This window comes from Papio anubis, chromosome 1 (genome assembly GCF_008728515.1).
Source record: "Papio anubis isolate 15944 chromosome 1, Panubis1.0, whole genome shotgun sequence".
Taxonomy (NCBI): Eukaryota; Metazoa; Chordata; class Mammalia; order Primates; family Cercopithecidae; genus Papio; species Papio anubis.
Genome location: NC_044976.1, coordinates 157,847,589 through 157,861,990, shown reverse-complemented (window position 1 = coordinate 157,861,990; position 14,402 = coordinate 157,847,589). Strand labels below are relative to the sequence as shown.

The following is a 14,402-nucleotide window of genomic DNA, read 5'->3' as shown; positions in this document are numbered from 1 at the left end:
CCCGCTTCAGCCTCCCAAAGTGTTTGATTATAGGCGTGAGCCACCATGCCTGGCATGTTTTAAGCTTTCCAGAGTACTCTAGGGAATCTGTGATTGACATAAATCTGTTCTGTGGAGAAGAAAAATTTAATTTTTTTTTTTAAATACAGAGTCCCTCTCTGTGGCCCAGGCTGGAGTACAGTGGCGCGATCTTGGCTCACTGCAACCTCTGCCTCCCGGGTTCAAGTGATTCTCCTGCTTCAGCCTCCCTAGTAGCTAGAATTACAAGCACATGCCACCATGCTCGAGTAATTTTTGTATTTTTAGTAGAGATGTGGTTTTACCATGTTGGCCAGGCTGGTCTCAAACTCCTGACCTCAGGTTATCCACCCGCCTCGGCCTCCCAAAGTGCTGAGATTACAGATGTGTGCCAATATGCCCAACAAACCTGTATTTAACCTATAAAAAGTTTCTGTTTAACTTTTGATTTAAAAAAATTTTTTTTTTTTTTTTTTTTTTGAGACAGAGTCTCACTCTTGTCACCCAGGTTGGAGTGCAGTGGCATGATCTCAGCTCACTGCAACCTCCACCTCTCAGGTTCAAGTGATTCTCCTGTCTCAGCCTCCTGAGTAGCTGGGATTGCAGGCACCTGCCACCATGCCTGGCTAATTTTTTTTTTTTTTTTTTTTTTTTTGGTATTTTTTTTGGTAGAGACAGGGTTTCATCATGTTGGCCAGGCTGGCCTTGAACCCCTGACCTCAAGTGATCAGCCTGCCTCGGCCTCCCAAAGTTCTGGGATTACAGGTGTGTGCCACCATGCCCAGCAAACCTACATTTAAGCTGTAAAAAGTTTCTGTTCAACTTTTGATTTTTTAAAATCTTTCTTTTCACAGCTCAAGTTTCCAAGTCTCTTAAGGAGCGATTAGGCATGTCAGCTGGTCCAAATAATGAAGATGCAACAGGTAAGTAAATCCTAAGACCAGATTCTGATAATTTTTTTCTTTGCTGTAAGAGCCTTTGCTTTTTCTCACATTTACCTGTTGCTCGTTAAGGGCTTTGGATTTTTGGGTTTTTTTGTAGTTCTGTTTGTTTTTTAAGTAATTGATCAAGTCAACTCAAACTCAACTGGGATCAATTCCTTTTTTGTGCTTAGAGATGGTAAAATGATTGTTCATCATAGCATTAATAGTAGGAACTTACTTATTTAATTTATTTATTTTTGAGACAGAGTTTTTGCTCATGTTGCCCAGGCTGGAGTGCAATGGCGAGGTCTCAGCTCACTGCAACCTCCACCTCCTGTGTTCAAGCGATTCTCCTACCTCAGCCTCCCCAGTAGCTAGGATTACAGGTGTATGCCACCACGCCTCGTAATATTTGTATTTTTAGAGATGGGATTTCACCATGTTGGTCAGGCTGGTCTCAAACTCCTGACCTCAGGTATCCACCTGCCTCAGCCTCCCAAAGTCCTGGGATTATAGGCATGAGCCATCGCACCTGGCTAAATAGTAGAAAATTAGAAACAACTTAAATATACAACAAAAAGGGTTTAGATAAAATTATGATAGTTATGTGCTAAAATAACTGCTGTCATGAAAAGTCAAATGCTGAACAATGATGATACGGAAAAATCAAATTGCATTAGTGAAGAAAGATAACAAAAGAGCACATACCACTTTTGACCTCCTGATTTAGGGCAACATAAGAATCTTTTTTTTTTTTAAGTTTATTTTCTTCTTATAGAAACTTATTCTCTAGGGAATCATGCATATATATGAGATTATTCTAATTTTGTAAAGATATAAACATACGCCTTTAAAAAAATCTTCAAAAATACACCAGAATATAAATAAAATTTGGTGTTATCTGGGTATTGGGGTTTTCTGTATATTCTTCCTGTGTTATAATTTTTAAATTTTTTAAAGTATGAAATATAACTACATAAGTATATATATGTACAATTTAAGGAATAATAAAATGAACATCCATGTATTCAACCTTCCATCTTTTTTTTTTAATACCTTGCTGGATTCAGTTTGAGGCTTTTAAAAATTTTGTATTTTTACATCTCTATTTATGAATGGTGTTAGCCGCCTTAGGTTACTTTTTATCCCCCATCCTTATCTGATTTGGATGTTAAAGTTATATTAGCATCATAACAAGGAAGTCCGATGTTGGACATTCTTATTCTATTGTACGCAACCTGAATTATTCAGAGATTTCTAGGGTTTTATCTCTCCCTAGTATGCTACAGGTTCACTGTTATGGATCAAACATGCATCATTTTTGTTCATTCTGCTAAATCAGTATTTATGATAAATACATAAATACTGATTCAGTAAATACATAAATACTGATTCAGTGGGCCCTTTGAATCTAAAGATTTGTCTTCTTTAGCTCTAGAAAACATTAATTTCTTTTGAGTATGACCGCTGCACATTTCTTTTTGTTTTCTTGTGAAATTTGTATTAGATAGATGTTGGAACTTTGGGACATATGCCTGCATGTCTCTTTATACTTTTTGTTGCTTTGTTTTTGGCTAACCTTCTGTGAGCTTTGTTCAACTTTGTTTTTTAGATAAGGAATTCACAATTTTTTTCTGTAAAGGGTCAGATATAAATAACTTTGCAGTCCACAGTATTGCAGCTACCCCATAGAGTGAAAGCAGCCATATGCATATGCATGCAATATGTAAATGAATGACTGCTGGTGTGTTCCAGCAAAATTTCATGTACAAAATTAGGTGGTTGCCATATGGGCTATATGTAGTTTGCCTATTCCTTTTTAGATGGCTGATTTGGGGCCAGCCTTATCTTTTTTTATTATCCAGTCCTTCACATGAATTTATTTTGGCACTTGAAAAATTTTATTTTTCAATAACTTTCTTTGTTGTCTTATTTTTTTTTCTTTTTTCTCAGCTGGGATTTCTAATTCTTTTTTTTTTTTTTTTTTTTTTTTTTGAGATGGAGTTTCGCTCTTGTTGCCCAGGCTAGAGTGCAATGGTGCGATCTCGGCTCACCGCAACTTCTACCTCCCAGGTTCAAGTGATTCTCCTGCCTCAGCCTTCCGAGTAGCTGGTATTACAGGCATGTGCTACCACGCCCGGCTAATTTTGTATTCTTAGTAAAGACGGGGCCTCTTCATGTTGGTCAGGCTGGTCTCGAACTCCCAACCTTAGGTGATATGTCCACTTTGGCCTCCCAAAGTGCTGGGATTACAGGCGTGAGCCATTGTGCCCACCAATTTTTTTTTTTTTTTTTTTGGAGACAGAGTCTCAGTCTGTTTTCCAGATTGGAGTACAGCGTGATCTCAGCTCACTGCAACCTCTGCCTCCCAGGTTAAAGTGATTCTCCTGTGTCAGCCTCCCAAGTAACTGGGGTTACAGGCACGCACAATCGTGCCTGGCTAACTTTTGTATTTATAGTAGAGATGGTGTTTCACCATGTTGGCTAGGCTAGTCTCCAACTCCTGACCTCAAGTGATCCGCTCACCTCGGCCTCCCAAAGCGCTGGGATTACAAGTGTGAGTCACTGTGCCTGGCCTGCTCTGGGATTTCTAATTCAAGTCTTTACTTTTATTTTAAAAAGTTTGTGTATTATTTTGGCTTCTTAACCACTTTTTTTATTTTAAAAAGTTTGTGTATTATTTTGGCTTCTTAACCACTTCTTTTTATTTATTTTGGTTTATCTTACATATTGTTTTTCTATAGTTGTAAGTACCTGGCTTGGGTTTCCTTTGATTTTAAAGACCCTTTCCCCAAGTTGTCCTCTTTCCTGATTGGGAGACTTCATTAACGTCTGGCTAAGTGGAGAGGGTGTACTAACAGGCAGCTTGTGTAGACTGAAGATGGGAAGTCTGGGGGCTCATACAGTTGCCGCAATAAGACTATTTTCTGATGGAAACAACTTTTTTCCTTTTTCAGATTTGCTATTTTATCCCTCCTCCCTCCCCTTTTTCTACCTGGTATTGTGAAAGCCTGGGATTTTCATGCTCTGCTTCTCTCCAGCCCCAACATCATAATGTGCTCTTCGTGGGCAAACTTGCCTCTTTTTAGTGAGCAGTTCTCAGGAGGAGGTCTTGACTTGCCCATCTGTTGTATAGGTGGTCCTTAAATTCTACCCTAATGGTTATGTCAGATCCCACTGTTGCTTTTAATACTAGTTAACCCAAGTTTGGCAGTTTCCTTTGGCTCTATTGGGAGGAGCAGAACTCACGCCTATGGTTTTAACTATTCTTTCTCCATTTTTCTGTAAATTCAGACATCTGCTTTCTGTTTTAGAAATTCTTCAAGATGTATGCTCTGCCAGTGACATCCTTATTTCTCATTGCTGGTGTGGATTTATTTTTAATGTTTTGTCATTTCAGTGAAATTTTGGTAGGGGAGGGAAACAGGGCCTCCATGTCACCATTCATATTGTACTTTCTTGGAGTGGTAATTGTGAAATGTTTGCTACCTTGGATTGAAAGAACTTGCAATTTTTTATTAAAGAACTTGAAGATACAGGCAATTACAGTGTACTGAGTGTTCAGTGCTGTGATCAGAAAAACTAAATTGGAGGGTATCAGGTTTTAAGTGGAACTCATTTGAAACTAACCAGGCCCAGCGTGGTGGCTCACGCCTGTAATCCCAGCACTTTGGGAGGCCAGGCAGGCAAATCTCTTGAGGCCAGGAGTTTGAGACCAGCCTGGCCAACATGGCAAAACCCTGTCTCTACAAAAAATACAAAAATTAGCCAGGCATGGTGGCGGGTACCTTTAGGCCCAGCTACTTGGGAGGCTGAGGCAGAGAATCACTTGAACCCAGGAGGTGGAGGTTGTGGTGAGTCAAGACGACACCACTGCGCTCTCCAGCCTGGGCAACAGAGCAAAACTCTGTCTCAAAAAAAAAAAAAAAAACCAAGTAGCAAGAGAAATGAGATCAGCAGGGAATACTCCAAGTAGAGGGAATAGCATACTTAAGAGTTCAGAAAGTGAGACAGAACCACAGTATATTTAAGATTTCAGACTGGGTATGGTGGCTCACACCTATAATCCCAGCACTTTGGTTGGTTGAGGCAGAAGGATTGCTTGAAGCCTGGAGTTTGGAGACCAGCCTGGGGCACATAGGAAGACCTCATCTCTACCAAAAAAAAAAAAAAAGATTTTGGAAGGATGTTTTTTTTTAGGTGTGGGGGTGGGGGTTCATTAAAAGCTGTTATTCAGTGATTACATATATATGTGTATGATCTCCAAATTATTTATTTCATAGCACTATCTCTTTTCATTATTTATTTTCTTAGCCCTTCGGTAATGAGAATGGTTCTATCTGTGAAGTATGACATTTGCTCTTCAGTTTAGACAGATATAGAATGATTAATGTATCGTTGAAAATAGCTCTTCAGTGGCATGCCAATTTCTGGGCCTTTTGTATTTTTCTTCTATCTCGTCACTTGTTTTACCTTCTTTTTATCCTTTATCATTTAATATCACTTTCTTGTAGACAAGGGTAGGTGTTCCTGCTGTGTCCTTTTATAGCATTATACTTCCCTTATCAAAGCAGTTATCATTACCATACTCTGCTATAGCTTGTTTATTTATCTATTAGACTGTAAATTACATGTGAACAGAGATTTTATTTTGCTTACCATTGTATTTCTAGCCCAGTGTTCATTACATGTTTATAGCCATAAGTTAATGAATAATTTATTGCTATTTTTGTTAAGGTTTATAATGACAAATTTATCCAACTAGTAAATGGCTTTCAGTTTCTGAAGAATAAGCTTCTGAATAGAAATGCAAATCGATTTTTGCCTCCAAAGAGTTTTCCTTGAGGACCACTGCCTGAAACTTGTAGTAATCTAAAATTGAAATAGAAACAATTAGCCGGGCTTGGTGGCGGGTACCTGTAGTCCCAGCTACTTGGGAGGCTGAGGCAGGAGAATCACTTGAACCCTGGGAGGCAGAGGTTGCAGTGAGCCGAGATTATTACCACTGCACTGCAGCCTGGGTAAAAGAGCAAGACTCTGTCTCAAAAAAAAAGAAAAGAAAAGAAATAAATGTTACCCTTTTGATCCTTTTAATTGACTGCTTAAATGATAGCTCTCTATTGGACTGTCTTGATCCAAGAATAGAGAGATCATAAGTCAATAAGAGGTGAACTTCAAGTATAATGACATGTTTTTCTCCTATGAAAACAGAGAAAGTTAATAAAGTTGGTGAGATCCATGTGAAGACATTAGAAGAAATTCTTCTTGAAAGAGCCAGTCAGAAACGTGGAGAATTGCAAACTAAACTCAAGACAGAAGGACCTTCAAAAACTGATGATTCTACTTCAGGAGCAAGAAGCTCCTCCACTATCCGTATCAAAACCTTCTCTGAGGTCCTGGCTGAAAAAAAACATCGGCAGCAGGAAGCAGAGAGACAAAAAAGCAAAAAGGATGCAACTTGCATCAAGCTAAAGACTGATAGTGAAATTAAAAAAACAGTAGTTTTGCCACCCATTGTTGCCAGCAAAGGACAATCAGAGGAGCCTGCAGGTAAAACAAAGTCTATGCAGGAGGTGCACATCAAGACACTAGAAGAAATTAAACTGGAGAAGGCACTGAGGGTGCAGCAGAGCTCTGAGAGCAGCACCAGCTCTCCATCTCAACATGAGGCCACTCCAGGGGCAAGGCGGCTGCTGCGAATCACCAAAAGAACAGGTAACGAGAACTTGGTCTCTAGTACTACGTCCCCACATAATATTCTAGAGGGGTGTTCCATGGGATCTTCCTAGGAGTTCTTTGACAACCTTTCTTTACTCAGATAACGTTGAAAACACTGAATTAAATGAAGTTTTTCAGTAGTGCTATGTAGACCTTTGCTTTTGTTTTATTTTATTTTTGAGACAGTCTTACTCTGTCACCCAGGCTGGAGTGCAGTGGCGTGATCTTGGCTCACTGTAGCCTCCACCTCCTGGGTTCAAGTGATTCTCTTGCCTCAGCCTCCCGAGTAGCTGGAGCTACAGGCATATGCCACCACATCTGGCTAATTTTTGTATTTTTAATAGAGATGGGTTTTCATCATGTTGGCCAGGCTGGTCTCAAACTCCTCACCTCAAGTGTGATCTGCTCACTTCAGTCTCCCAAAGTGCTGGGATTACAGATGTGACCTACCATGCCTGGCCAACCTTTGCTATTTTAATGTGTATTTTGAGACTTTAGGAGCACAAATGGACTTTAACTGTAATTTTATTTGTCCTGTCTTACTACTTTCATTAAATAAAGTTTTGTTTAACATATCTATCATGAAGTTGCAGCTTAAATAAAATAACTAATGATGTCTTTAATGTGAATACAGGGATGAAAGAAGAGAAGAACCTTCAGGAAGGAAATGAAGTTGATTCTCAGAGCAGTATTAGAACAGAAGCTAAAGAGGTAAATTTAAGATCATTGTATGGTTTTGTTCATGGCAAACAAAGGCTAGATAATTGGTAGTTTTACCTTACAGTAAATTTCTCAATAATTCACTCATATATTAGGTAAACAATCTTTCTTTTTACTTATAATTTCTTACGAGAATTTCCTATAGTTCTGTGTATATCAGTATTTGCTGCTGTTTTAAAGTTTTTTGTTTAATTGGCCATCAATATTTTTTAAACTGAGTTTTTTCTAATGCTATGCATCATACAAAAGTTGGAAATTTAATTTTTTTAAAAAATGAACAAGCCCTAAAAATATACAGCTCAGATGTAACCATCATTATCTTTTCCGTGGATTTCTTCGAGATTTTTCAGTCTTGCTCTGTTGCCCAGGCTGGAGTGCAGTGGCATTATCTTGGTTCACTGCAACCTTTGCCTCCTGGGTTCAAGCGATTCTTGTGCCTCTGCCTCCCATATAGCTGGGATCAAAGGCATGCACCACCACGTCTGGCTAATTTTTGTATTTTTAGTAGAGACAGGGTTTTGCCTTGTTGTCCAGAGTGGTCTCGAACTTCTGGCTTCAAGTGACCCGCCTGCCTTGGCCTCCCAAAGTGCTGGGATTACATGTATGAGCCACCACACTTGGCCTTCTTCGACCTTTTTGTTTATATATGCATGCATGTGAATTTGTTTAATGTTAAACCCATATTTAGAACATAATCGAGAACTCTACAGTGTATCATTTTACAGCCTACTTTAACTTTATCATGTTAATAATTCTTCAAGAAGTTTGTTTTTACTGACCACATGATTCTCCATTACACAAATAAAGTCTTTTCCTGGACATTCAGATTTTGTTTTACACAATCATAAATAAAATAATATCTTTGTACATAAATCTTTGTGCAAGTATTTGATTATTTAGGAATCATTAGTATTTGACTTAGAGTCATGGTTTTCCAGCCTGTAGAATCTGGGTTTTTTTATTATTCCACACATGTCTAATTCTAATCTTTCATCTCTAACAGGGTATTGTCTATTTGACATCAAATAAAGAGCTTTTCTCTCAGATTCTGGATCATGTGAGACTCTGCTTAACTTAGATGTTAGCCTGGTACTTATATCATAGAGGTTATTAGAGGTATCAGATTTTAATTCTGTCATTTAAATTTATCCACAGGCTTCAGGTGAGACCACAGGAGTTGACATCACTAAAATTCAAGTCAAGAGATGTGAGACCATGAGAGAGAAGCACATGCAGAAACAGCAGGAGAGGGAAAAATCAGTCTTGACACCTCTTTGGGGAGATATGGCCTCTTGCAATACCCAAGTGGCAGAGAAACCAGTGCTCACTGCTGTGCCAGGAATCACACGGCACCTGACCAAGCGGCTTCCCACAAAGTCATCCCAGAAGGTGGAGGTAGAAACCTCAGGGATTGGAGACTCAGTATTGAATGTGAAATGTGCAGCACAGACCTTGGAAAAAAGGGGTAAAGGCAAGTATTTCTATACTATGTATTGCTTCAGGTTATCAAAATTACCAAATTCAACCCAGTTGTTGCCAGTAACTTCCTGGCAATAACTGGGTTGAATTTCATTTGCCTTATATCCACAGGTAGACAGTAATATTTCTGATATTTTTATACAAAGGCAAAACGAGATGAGTTGTTTTCTCAGAATTTAAAATTGCTATTTAAAAAGCTTTGTGTAAAACTTTCTATGGTGCATCTTCCCTCTGGTATTGAATAAAAAGGAATAGAGGAATGGTAACAAATTTAAGTGGTATTATATCTACATGGTGACCACCTATAGTGACCACCATGGTGACCACAAATTGCCTTTGGATCATTTTCAGTCTCTTTTTAAATAAATTATTTGTGATATTTCTAATACTGAAAGAGTTTTGATATTTTATTCTGAGTTATTCTCCATTTAAGAGTTTATTCTCGCTGTTTATCAGATATTTTCTGCCCCTTGTAGCTAAACCCAAAGTGAATGTGAAGCCATCTGTGGTTAAAGTTGTGTCATCCCCCAAATTGGCCCCAAAACGTAAGGCAGTGGAGATGCACCCTGCTGTCATTGCCGCTGTGAAGCCACTCAGCTCCAGCAGTGTCCTACAGGAACCCCCAGCCAAAAAAGCAGCTGTGGTAAGACGTATATTCACTTCGTGGTGCTTTATTCTGTGTGGTGGGAAAGCAGGAAAGACTGTCTACTAGCACTCTTATCTATATCTTGTGTATATCGCTTCCTGGCATTTCCGTAATTTGGGTTATTACTGTATTTTATACTCACAGTTTGATATTTGTGAAGTAGCAGGACAGGATTTTTTAAAAGCTAATTTTTAGGTGGCAAGATATTTTGCTTATTTATATACTCAACCTTTAGATTATCGATTCTTAGATTCACAGGCTTCAAGAATCAGCCACAATTCTAAGAAGGCAGCAAAAGAAAATGAATATGCTCAAATTAAAAAGCCAACTCTCACTGAATTACCTGACTCTTCCTTTTGCAGGCTGTTGTCCCGCTTGTCTCTGAGGACAAATCAGTCACTGTGCCTGAAGCAGAAAATCCTAGAGACAGGTAATGCTTTGTAATTCTTTCTAAACAAACTCCAGGCCCCTGTTACTATTTAGGCTCTCTAGAGAATAACACTGATAAACAACTTCAGCAACATCCAAATAAATCTGCTGCACTTCAAATTAAATGCAAGAAAGTATGAAAATTTAGGGTTGCTGTTCTCCTTTGGTGCCATTATTTACATTTTGCTATATTACCTAAAAGATGTTTTTTGGTTTTTTGTTTGAGACAGGGTCTCACTGTGTCACCCAGACTGGAGTACAGTGGCACAATCTCTGCTCACTGCAACCTCCACTTCCTGGGTTCAAACAATTCTCCTGCCTCAGCCTCCCAAGTAGCTGGGATTACAGGTGCCTGCCACAAGGCCCAGCTAATTTTTGTATTTTTAGTAGTGACAGGGTTTTGCCACATTATCTTCGGTGGTCTCAAAGTCCTGACCTCAAGTGAGCCACCTTCCTTGGCCTCCCAAAGGGCTGAGATTACAGGCATGAGCTACCATGCCCAGCCTCTGAAAGATGTCTTTAACACCTACTTTGAGTTATAGAAATGCTTGGTGCTGGCCAGGCAGGGCGGCTCATGCCTGTAATCCCAACACTTTGGGAGACTGAGGGTGGAGGACCACTTGAGCTCAGGAGTTCAAGACCAGCCTGGACAACGTAGTGAGGTCTTGTCTCTAATAAAAAAGAAATTATCCAGGCATGGTGACACACACCTGTAGACCCGGCTACTTGGGAGGTGGAGGCAGAATGATCGCTTGAGCCAAGAAGGTCGAGGCTGGAGTGAGCCACGATTGTACCACTACACTCCAGCCTGGGTAACAAAGGGAGACTCTGCCCCCCCTGCAAAAAAAAATGCTTGATCCCAAATCAGTAAAAGAATTGTTTCTTTATGTATGTTCTTAGAAACAAATTTTTGCTCACTCTTTGTGTCCATGAGACTAGGTGATTCAGCCAACTATTGAAAAAAGGGCAGTTTTCTAATAATCTTTTTTTTCTTACAGTCTTGTGCTGCCTCCAACCCAGTCCTCTTCAGATTCCTCACCCCCAGAGGTGTCTGGCCCTTCCTCATCCCAAATGAGCATGAAAACTCGCCGACTCAGCTCTGCCTCAACAGGAAAGCCCCCACTCTCTGTGGAGGATGATTTTGAGAAACTAATATGGGAGATTTCAGGAGGCAAATTGGAAGCTGAGATTGACCTGGATCCTGGGAAAGATGAAGATGACCTTCTGCTTGAGCTATCAGAAATGATTGATAGCTGAAGGTGGTAGTGAGGACACTTAAAAAAAAATCGCCAAAAAGCTGGACTTAGTTTCATCTATTGTAACATTTACCTGAGATGATCATTTCTTTAGTCTAGAATTTGCCCCAAATCAGAAGTATACCTCTGAATTATCTGTATGTGTCCTGGATTCCTTGGGGTCAGATTTTTAAAGTTACTTTATAACCATTTTGTCCATTTGATGCCATTGGTTATCATCTTCTGAGAAAAAAGTTCTGTCATACCCTTCTCTCCACAAAAAAGAGACTGAGAGGGAGGTCAAGTGAAAGGGTGCAAGCGAACTTAGTGACTCCTTGAGGTGTTTGTCAGTTTTGGCTTTTTTCTCCTTTGTTGTGTTCTTTATGTATTGTCTTGATGTACTTAATATTACCTGACTTTGAAATGGATGAAGACAGCTGCTACCATTAAGGACCAAATTTTGTGCTACCACTAAACAAAAATACCCAGTCTGTGTTAAATTGTATGTCTTTTTAAAGGTATTTAGAGATTCAGCTGAGCTTTAAAGAGGGCTGAGCAGCTCAGGAAGCCTGTAATGTGGGCATAACTCTTTGGACCTGATTTTGATGCTTCTGCTGCTCCATTAGCCTCTGAAGAGCAATATCTAATTTATTATTACTGTAATTTTTTAAAAGGCTTTAAAGTGCCTCAGGGGGTCCCCTGAAACTAATTTTCTATTTCTGGGATTCCCTGGATTCATTATATGAAATGGTGACATGATTAGAGGAAATTCTTTTGTAGTATGAAACTTGTCCCTTTTCTTCTTCAGTACTTGCCTCCTTACTGGCATTGAATTATCACAGGGACAAAATCTGGTAAATTTTTTATTTCTAACTCTCCCAACAAACCCCTGTTGCCCAGTATTTATTTGGTGGCCTTCACCCACCGGAGGGAAAAAATGAGCTTATTCAAGCTGCCAATGTTTATCTATGGGCTGTAGCAGTACATGGAACTGTACTGTGCCAGGGATATTGAGATGCTCTGGGGGTGTATTGTATACCTGCCAGTTTTCTTCATTTCTGAATTGAGTTTTCTTTTCTTGATGTTGGTTTCCTTCATATCACCTCAAGGTTTAGATTTGTGAAGGAATAAGCATGATGGGAATAATAGTCTTGAAAGGAGATACGTTGTATATAATCAGGAGGAGGAGGAGGAAGGAAGGACTTTCCCATTTTGATATTTTGCTGTAGGTGGCCAGTTTTGTTTCTCATAGGGAAATCTGACCCACCTGTCATGTTGGCTCCTAAGGAACTGCTGTTGTAAGCGGCTCATCAAGAGTTGAACTTCATGTAGCCTTGTTGGGAATATGGAAAAGGAAGAAAGCCACAGGACTGCCCATTCAGTCTTGGGAAGATTTGGATGATTCTGCACAAGCAAAAATGACTTGAAATTTATGTATAGACACACCTCTACCAATCCATCTTCAGCTGACTGAATGTTGTATGATAGCCCTTCTCCAAAGCAGGGGTAGAATGTTCAGGTTGCACCACAAATTTTCTACTTATTTCGTTTTTGGAATCAGCTTACAGATTCCAGGTCCCTTTTGTATATATTCTTTATTCTTTTGCTTTTTTAAAAAATAATTTTGTTTCATATTTAAAGCACTTGTATTAGTCAATGTTTCGTGTTCCGCATTATTTGAACCATTTGCCCTTACAGAAAGAGAAATACTTGTTTGTGTTTTAAATAAAACTGATGTAGGAAAGTCTTGATGTTGTGAGCTAAGTAATCTTAGATCATATCATCCTATCAGCCTAGGATCCACCTTGACAAGAGACCCCAATCAGAATGTTATTGGCCTTTCATGTAAGTGCCCAAATTTCAGTTATTATTTGGCTTAGAAATCTTTCACCTGGATATATTGCCAAATTAACAAGTGTGCTCAGTTTTAGCTGCATGTGCTTTAGGTAAGAATTTATATTATTATAATGTGAGGATTTTTTTTTCTGACACAGATACTTACTCCTTAGTGTTGTAACTCAAGCAATGCCATTAAGTTTTTAAAAGGAGGGAGGGTTTAAAAGTGATCTTAGGGAGTCTCTCTGGGCCTACTCTGCCTCAAGAGGCTGATGAAAAATAAATGAATAAACGTGATCTTTAGAGTCAACGATACAGAATTTTCAAGCATGAAAGTGCGGCAGATAAGAAATTTAATTGATGAAAGTCCAGGTGTCTTAATAGGTGTGCCAATTTTTTAAATTGTGGGAATGCATATGTTTGTTAGCTACCAAAGAACATAGATTTTTCCTGTTAGTCTAAAGTCGTCCCAACAAGTTGAATCAACTTTTCACAAAAAGCAAAAGACTAGTTTTGGTTGATAGTTTTTCATTTTACCAGTAAGAAAAGGGCCCAAATGTTCCAGTTTGGTTATAACAGAAATAAGATAGTTTTATGTTTCATATATTTTATCTCAAGATAATAATTCCTAAAGTTCTGGCCTTAACCCTAAATCTCTGGTTCCTCTTTAAAGCCAGAACATAGTATGTTTTCATCTTGATCAGTATTTGAAAGATAAGACTAATAATTACAATTGCAGTGACAAAACTTGATCTATTAATATATTGATCAGAGTTCTATGATCCTTTTCTAAAATGGTGGCTTTATTTTGCCAGAATAATTCTGCATGGTATGTTTTTTGAGACAGAGTCTCACTCTGTTGCCCAGGCTAGAATGCAGTGAGTGGCACAATCTTGGCTCACTGCAACCCCTGCCTCCCAGTTTCAAGCGATTCTCCTGCCTCAGCCACCCCAGTAGTTGGAATTACAGGGGTGTGCCACCACACCTGGCTAATTTTTGTATTTTTAGTAGAGACAAGATTTCACCATGTTGGCGAGCCTGGTCTGGAACCCCCGACCTAAAGTGATATGCCTTGGCCTCCCAAAGTGCTGGGATTACAGAGCCACCACGCCCAGCCAACAGTTCTGCAGTTCTGTAAAGTATTTGATTGCTTTGAATTTGGCTGTAGCAACAGGAAATACATGGTCTCCAGTTGTAACTGCTTAATAGGTAACACTTCTAAACTAGCTAACATTTATTGAGTACTTACTGTGTATCATTAATTCACATACTCATTTTGACACTAAATTCTACAGGACATTAAAGATGACTATTCCCCCACTGTAGTTTCAGGGTCAGTGTGTTTATATATTATGTGCCATTGGGTTTGATTAGTAGATCTTTTCAAGAGTGTTTTTA

The 14,402-nt window shown here is 39.1% G+C and overlaps 1 protein-coding gene across 15 annotated transcripts in view; it reads left to right on the top strand.

Annotated features, from left to right (window-relative positions):
- The window catches only part of ZC3H11A (zinc finger CCCH-type containing 11A), a 58,378-nt gene extending 45,461 nt beyond the window's left edge, over nucleotides 1-12,917 (top strand). For 7 of the 15 annotated variants that reach the window (XM_021928307.1, XM_021928293.1, XM_021928302.1 and 4 more), the window contains 7 exons: nucleotides 873-941; nucleotides 6,153-6,656; nucleotides 7,294-7,370; nucleotides 8,535-8,850; nucleotides 9,335-9,501; nucleotides 9,867-9,934; nucleotides 10,932-12,917. In XM_021928307.1, coding sequence (XP_021783999.1) covers nucleotides 873-941; nucleotides 6,153-6,656; nucleotides 7,294-7,370; nucleotides 8,535-8,850; nucleotides 9,335-9,501; nucleotides 9,867-9,934; nucleotides 10,932-11,190 — 1,460 coding nt within the window. In that variant the 3' untranslated portion in view covers nucleotides 11,191-12,917. The remainder of the gene's footprint in view (nucleotides 1-872; nucleotides 942-6,152; nucleotides 6,657-7,293; nucleotides 7,371-8,534; nucleotides 8,851-9,334; nucleotides 9,502-9,866; nucleotides 9,935-10,931) is intronic. The other 8 variants (XM_021928315.2, XM_021928310.1, XM_021928289.1 and 5 more) reach the window with 3 other exon arrangements.
- The last annotated feature ends 1,485 nt before the right edge of the window (nucleotides 12,918-14,402 follow it).